Source organism: Orycteropus afer, unplaced genomic scaffold (genome assembly GCF_000298275.1).
Source record: "Orycteropus afer afer isolate SDZICR_OR568_19922 unplaced genomic scaffold, OryAfe1.0 scaffold00023, whole genome shotgun sequence".
NCBI lineage: Eukaryota > Metazoa > Chordata > Mammalia > Tubulidentata > Orycteropodidae > Orycteropus > Orycteropus afer.
In genome coordinates this window covers 10,876,744-10,884,542 of record NW_006921610.1, presented here as the reverse complement: position 1 = coordinate 10,884,542, position 7,799 = coordinate 10,876,744, and the positions used below count along the sequence as shown (strand labels likewise).

Genomic DNA, 7,799 nt, shown 5'->3' with positions numbered 1-7,799 from the left:
CCTCCTTGGGTTTCCAAGGCAGTATCACTATGGAAGTAAGATTGCCCAACCTTCCTTCCGAGGAGTGGCTGGTGGGTTTGAACCGCCAGCCTTCTGGTTAGCAGTCAAGTGCCTTAGGCACTATGCTACCAGAGCTCCTAGGTGTAGAATAGAATCCAAAATAGAATCCAAAATTTCTGTGTGTACAGAAAAAAAATATAGCACTTCCTACTGGGCAAAGATTAATCATTACACATTGTTTATTGCTCTGGTTGCTAGGATAAACGAACTCTTCCAATATATCACATAAATACTTCAGAATATTTAAATAAGCATATGGTCTAATCTCTAATTTTATTCTTTTGAGCTGCTACTTACAACATAATCTAAATCAATCACTAGAATTATAAATCATTTAACAGTGCTTATATTCAAAGGCAAGCCACAGCCAAGATGCTACATGTACAAGTCTCCTGTAAGTACAAAAATACATGTTTATAAATACAAGATAATGTAGTAACGTATTTCTTCAAAAGACAGTAACAGCTTTTAGTTCTTTAGAGAAGTATGCCTGAAACTCCAACACTGCAGTCAATGGTTAATACTCATAACCAGCTTAGTGAGGATGTTGCCCACTGCCTAACATCTGTAGGACAGTTGGGGTATTTCTGTAGAGCATTCATAATTTGAGTGTTATCCAAAAGAAGTTTCATCAGTTGGTACTCTCTCTGTGCATTTACTGAAGTTCTTTCCATAGGCTTTATTAATTCTAGTTGTTGTAGGTGTTCAAAAGCCTGAAAGATCAAAGAAATAGTTTAGGTTGAACAGGAGAGGAAAAGTAAAAAAGTTAACCCAGAGAAGAGTTAGGGTATTGATTGGTCAGTCAAGTTGTACAGAGTTCCAGGAAATGAAATTCTTATAAGAAATCTTGAGGATTCAAAAACAACACTCATCAATATCATAAAAACTTTATATAAAATCCCTGCATTATTGAATGTAACCAGAATGAGCCTTATGTACAATATGGCTTTTATTCCTAAGCTTACTTTATATCTTATTTCCTGCTAGTACTTCAGTTAATGAAGGATTTCCAGTTCTCCATAAAAACTTAAGAAATCTAGTAAAACCAGACTTTTTGACCAAGTATCTAGGTTATTCAAATTTGCATTTACATTTTGTCTACCTTAGTAAGTCTCTGTAAAGTTTTAATAGGCTTAACAAACAGAGAAGCAGGAAAAAACCCTAGGAACACACGAGGCCTCTTCAGTTAATCATGAAAGAAAATTATTCAGTAGGATGCAGGAGAGGGAGGGGATAGGCTCCGGTTCCTTTAAGGAGCCTGGCTGAGACTGCCACAACCTATCAACAAGTCTCCTCCTTGCATCTTGCTTACTTTATAGGGCTCTTTCCTGCTTCCTCTCATCCTTTTTTATTCATGTAGTGTATCTTTTCTAAACTTGATTATTATTAAGGCATATTATTTAGATATGAAAAAAAATACTAAATTAGCCATTAAGTATTAAAATACTCAAATAGATTCCTGATCTTTCTATGATTACAGCTTCTCTGTGGAAAATAGCATTGGAGTATGTTCTTTATGTATCAAAGTATTTTTCTGATGAAAACAGAAATAGGTCAGACCAGTCATCTGTGAAACATGAGAAAACTCTGGAGGCTTAAGGTGTTGGGTTTAATAAAATTTAGATTTAAAATATTTCTAAGTAACAATGCTTTCTTGTTTAAAATGTAGAAATTAGTAACTGTTGATTATTTATAAAATTATAAATGCTTAACTAACCCTTTCTACTCTTACAACTCCCACAAACTATGACTCTCTAACAGATCTACACAGTGAGGGAAAATGTCTCTCCAGTATGCTTTCCTGTTGCTTTGATGAAATGGCAATGCTGTGTATTCATTTTTCTCTTGTTCAAAGAAGTAAAATTTTGATTACTATAGCCTAGAAGGGCTGCCAAAAGACAATGGTGTCTGCTGCTTTTTTTGGGGAAAAAAAAAATGTTTTCTCCCCATATAAAATCCTCTAGAATTGGGCTGTCTGATAACCACTGGCCGCACACACGGCTATTGAGTACCTGAATGCGGTGTGACTGAGGGACTCAATTTTAAATTTGTCTCTTACTAAATTTAAAATCTGAGACGACAGGAAATTTTATGTTTGAAATAATACAGGAATGTAAATCTACTTTTTCAGCTATAAATTTTCTGGAGTTTAAATATAAAGATCCAGTATTTCCAATGCATATTTAGTGAATTAAGATGTGCTGTAAGTATAAAACACACACCAAATTTCAGACTTAATATAAAAGAAAAAGAATGCAAGATATTTAGTAATTTCCTATTATTGATTATATAGTAGAATAGTTTTTATATATTGGGTTAAGTGAATTATAAATCTATTTTTTCCTTGTTTTGTGGCTATTAAAATTACATTATTTGACTCACATTATATTCCCAGTGTACAGTGGTGACCTAGAGTTTTTAAAACTCATGTCTTACTCCCTCTACCAACACAAGCCAAGTAAAACTCTCTGTATATTCTACAAGCTAATGAGGTTTTGTCCTTTAGTTTCTTAATGGCTCCTGTCTAACATTATAAAGCCAATCTTTGTATTGGAAAAGTATAGGATTACAACAGCATGTTTGAGACTGTAATGAAACAATTCTTTTTCAGGATGCAAATGCTAGGAATAGACAGCAGATGGCAGTATACCTTCACAAACTGTAAAACAGAACTGGTTGTTTCTTTAAAGCCATTAAAACATTTTTAGGTAAATGACTTTGAAGAGAAAAAAAAATCCTACGATACATAAGTAAATTTTAAAAATTAGTCAAAGAGAAACATCGCTATATAAAATGTTGTTGTTGTTATGTGCCGTCGAGTCGGCCCCGACTCATAGCGACCCCTCCTTGGGTTTCCAAGGCAGTTATCACTACGGAAGTAGGATTGCCCAACCTTCCTTCCGAGGAGTGGCTGGTGGGTTTGAACCACCAGCCGTCTGGTTAGCAGGCAAGTGTCTTAGCCACTATGCTATAAAATAGGAAGTAAAATTATATGTGTGCAAGGGAGAAAGAACCAGTCTTACCTTCATGACAACAGGTTTCTCAAAATTATAAATAGAATGAGCCTTCCTTTGAACAAACTTCTGAAATTCTGGGTAGAAAGCAATGAGAACATTAGTACCTACAAATAAGTAGTAGGGGAAGTCAGAAAAAAACTACTGCAGTCTCATCTCACCATTATAGACCATTTGAAAATTAAAAGGCTCCTCTTCATAGATATCATTTAAATGTTTCATTGCTATTATAAGACAAATTTCCAAGACTGACAAACCTACAGTAAAAGGGAAACAAACTATGAGTTGTAGTTTACTTAGTGATACATAACACTGAAAAAATACCCTCAAAATAGTATGATATGGTGAAAGTTTTAAATTGGTTTTCCATTCAATACTTCATACACATTTTGTTTCATTACATTGCTTGCAACCCCCACAGTGTAACAGCATTTTTCCCCACTTCCTCCCTCTGCCTACAGCTGCCATTCATCCTTCTTTCCTATCCTGGGCAAATGCTGCCCTTTTGATCTCAGGTAGCTGATTGTTCTTTGGAGCGTGTCCCTCCCTGGTATTACTGTTCGCCTTATATAGGAGTGTCTATTGTTTGGCTGAAGTATCTGTATATAAACTTAAAAGCAAGCTACTTAACCTCCCCTAAGTTTAGTTATCATACCTACAAAATAGAGGTATTCCTAAACTTAGAAGGATGTTACAAGGATTAGAAACAATATTATCACAAGCACTCATCATATGTCCCACAATGAACAATAAGCAGCAATTACTGTATCACTTTGAATCACATAGGGCTCACGGGTAGGATTTATTCAGAAAATAACTAAACCCCTGAAAAAGATCCAAAACTGTGTATGCATCTCCCCCCTCCCACCCCGAGAGAAGGGCTATCAGATTCTCAAAAGAGACAGTGAACTAAAAATGGTTAAAGACTCTTCAGTAGCATTTGGTGTAGCAATTTATGCTAACAATAGGGTCCTATCTCAACTTCCAATGGGGCAAGGGAGGCAGAGCTTCAAGATTCTTTCGCTTTATATGGGAATGACAATACCTATGCAAAAGGGCTAAATTATGACTATGAAATTATGGATGTAAATATATCCTATATATAAAGCACGATACTCAATGTTAATTACAATAGATGTTAAGAATTATTCCATTATCCAAGTTCAAATTCATAAAATCCACAATGAAAATGATGGAAGTTTCTCACCATGTACAATATTTGCTTTAGAGTCCATGTCACACAGCTGACTTGCCTCCATCAGATCTGCTGCAGTCATAAATGGGTGTGATGATGTTACACGATTTAAAGCAAGCATCTAAGAAAATGCACATAAGAGAAACAATGATCTACTTGGCATTCTGGAGATATTACTGAGCAAAATTCCTTAATTTGAAGAGTCTGTTCTTACAGGAGGGTAAATATTAATGTTTGAGAAAGGTATATTCTCCTCTTTAGCCCTATTACAGTTATTTTAATTCATATGCCACATGACTCCATAAGTAAAATATTAAAAATTTCTAATTGTACTCTCCACTTGCATATTTTATTTATAATTCCTCAAAAACAACAACAAAACATTTAAGAGGGAGTAGGGCAAGGAGAAGAGACTAAAGAGAAGTAAAACAATAATCAAAGCCCCAGAGACCAACAAAAAAGGCAGATCTATGCTTTGTAGAAAAATCCACTGGGGTAGTAACTAACTTCTAATATGCTAATGGAGTCCCTGAGTGCTACAATGATGCCTTCTGCTGCGAACCTAAAGGCTGGTGGCTCAAGTCCCCCTAGAGGTGCCTCAGAAGGAGGCTCTGGCAATCTACTTGTAAAACACCAGCTATTGAAAACCCTATGGAATACAGTTCTACTCTCATGGAGATCCCATGGGTTAGAACTGATTCGATGAAAAGTGATTTTAATATTCTAATATATTCTTCCTTCCAGGCTAAACAGATAAAAGGAGATAATCTCACAAAGAAGTAGGAAGGGAACATGACCAAGTTATTAAGGGACTGTAATCAGGAAGCAAAATTAGGAAAGGGCATCTACCCTGTATTTTACAAGTGAAGCAGTTTCTCCTATTAACAGTACTGATAAACAGTACTTGGCAGTGATATTTCAAGTTTTACTGGAATTAACAATTTCAGGATGAAGGGGGAGGCTTATTAATATAAGAGCAAAACGGATAGCTCTTCGAGCATCCTTTGCAAAAAGACTGCATTTATCTGCTTATTGCCACCATCACGTTCAAATAATATTCACAAAGACTTGGGAAATCAGCACAAGACTGTCATGTTGGGTGGGGGGTGAGTGTATTTTTGCAACAGCAGCAGAGTAATTAGCTTTAGGGGTTATTCCAAAAACAGGAATTTTTGGAGTGCTAGTAATATTCTAGTTCTTTTTTCATTTTTTAAATTGTGATTTGTGTGAAAATTTACAGAGCAAATTCACCTTCCATACAACAGTTCAAACACATGTTGTTTCATGACATTGACTACAATTTACCCCAAAGCAACAGCTCTCCCATCCCACTTCCTCCCCACAGTTACCTCTTCCCTGTGTCCACCCTCCATGCACACCTGCCCCCTGAGCTGTCTCCTGTGCATAAACAGCCCTTCTTTATCCCATGATTGTTCTCTCCAAGCAGTGTATCTACCTCAGGTAAATGTTCAATTCATATGCCTGTCTTTTGTTGTATGGAAGCCCCAGGTGTGGGTTCAATTCCAGACCTGAAGAGCAGGTAGGAGCCATAGTCTCAGTGGTTCCACCAGGCTCTATCAGACCAGCAAACCTGGTCACATTTTTTTTTAAATTTTAATGATTTTGAGTTTTCTTCCACATTGTTCTCCCTCTCTATCCAGAATCTCCTACATAGATCCCCCTCCAAGTGGTTGACAGTGGTAGCAGGGCACCATCTAGTTCTGGTTTCATAGTCATATAGGCTGTGGATCGCATGGTGTACCAGTCCTTTAGACTAACTGTTTCTATGAATCTTTGGTTTTCTTCATTCTTCTTTGCTCTGGATGAGGAAAGACCCATTGTTGCATCTAGATGGTTGCTTGCAAGCTTTTAAGATCCAAGTCACTACTCACGAAAGCGGGTGTGCGCATGTCTGTTCTTGTCATGGCTCTCACTTTTTAAGAATGTATACCTAGTAAGGGAATGGCTGGATCAAATGGTATTTCTATTTCCAACTTTTTACGGAATCACCATACTGCTTTCCTCAGTGGTTGTATCAGTTTACAGTCCCACCAGCAGTGTAGGAAGAATCCCCATCTCTCCGCATCCTCACCGGCATTTGTTATTTTCTGTCTTACTGAACTTTGCTGCTAGTGCTGGGGCAAGATGGTATCTCCTTGTTGTTTTGATTTGCATCTCTCTAATGACTAATGATTGTGAGCATTTCTTCATGTTTGTTGGCAGCCTGAATATCCTCCTTGGTCAAGTGTCTATTCATGTCTTTGGCCCATTTTTTAATTGGATTATTTCTCTTTTTGTTATTGAGGTGTTGGAGTTTTCTATAAATAGTCCCTTTTCAGACATGTCATTGCCAAATACTCTTTCCCAATCTGTAGGTTCTCTTTTGACTCTTTTGGAGAAGTCTTTGGAAACACATAAAAATTTAATTTTGAGAAGGTCCTATTCATCTAGTTTACTTCTGCTGTATGTGTATTTTGGGTTATGCTTGATAGTCTGTTTATGCCATATATTAGAGCGCCTAAATTTGCCCCTATTTTTTCTTGAGGAACTCTATAGTTTTAGGTTTCCCATTTAAGTCTGATCCATCTGCAGTTAGTTTTTGTGTACGGTGTAAGGTACAGATATTGTTTCATTTTTCTGCCAATGGATATCCAGTTTTGCCAGCACCATTCATTAAAGAAACATTCTCTTCCCTATGTAATGGATTTTGGCCCTTTGTCAGAGACCAGATGACCATAGGTCAATGGCTCTATTTCTGGGTTCTCAATTCTATTCCATTGGTCTATGTGTCTGTCATTGTACCAGTACCAGGCAGTTTTGACTACTGTAGCTATATAGTAGGTTTTGAGATCTGGCAGTGTGAGACCTCCTTCTTTGTTCTTCTTCAATATTGTTGTTATGTGTCCTCGAGTCAGACCTGACTCAGCGAACCCTCCTTGGGTTTCCGAGGCAGTATCACTATGGAAGTAGATTACCCCATCTTCCTTCTGGGGATTGGCTGATGGGTTTGAAGCACCAGCCTTCTGGTTAGCAGTCAACTGCCTTAGGCACTACACTACAAGAGCTCCCTCTTCTTCAATAGTGCTTTGCTTATCTCAGGTCTCTTTTCTTTCCAAACAAAGTTAGTGATTGGTTTTTCCATATCCTTAAAAATGTTGATGGGATCTGGACTGGGATTGCATTGAATGTACAGATTGCTTTTGGTAGAATAAATATTTTCACACTGTTCAATATTCCTGTCCACGATCATGGTATGTTCTTCCATTTATGTAGATCTCTTATGGTTTCTTGTCAGTCAGCCCCAGGGTTACAGGTGAGGAGAGACAACTCAGGGACGCCCAAAGTAGCAAGCGGGAAGAACAAGAGAAAGGGAATTAAAAGCCAGGAAGCCAGAGAGAACAGCAATCAGCCGAAGAGATTAGGTGAGGAGAGGCAACTCAGGCCCGCCCAGAGTAGCAGGCCAGAAGAGCAGGAGAAAGGGGATAAAAGCCAGGAACCCGGAAAGAAGAGCAGTCAGCCCCAGTGTTATA

At 37.5% G+C, this 7,799-nt stretch overlaps 1 protein-coding gene across 1 annotated transcript in view; it reads right to left on the bottom strand.

Annotated features, from left to right (window-relative positions):
• Positions 1-584: 584 nt before the first annotated feature.
• ORC4 (origin recognition complex subunit 4) overlaps positions 585-7,799 on the bottom strand; it is a 70,389-nt gene continuing 63,174 nt past the window's right edge. The window contains exons 10-13 of the mRNA XM_007934945.2: positions 4,282-4,390; positions 3,236-3,331; positions 3,084-3,151; positions 585-773 (exon numbers count right to left, since the gene is read on the bottom strand). Coding sequence (XP_007933136.1) covers positions 585-773; positions 3,084-3,151; positions 3,236-3,331; positions 4,282-4,390 — 462 coding nt within the window. The remainder of the gene's footprint in view (positions 774-3,083; positions 3,152-3,235; positions 3,332-4,281; positions 4,391-7,799) is intronic.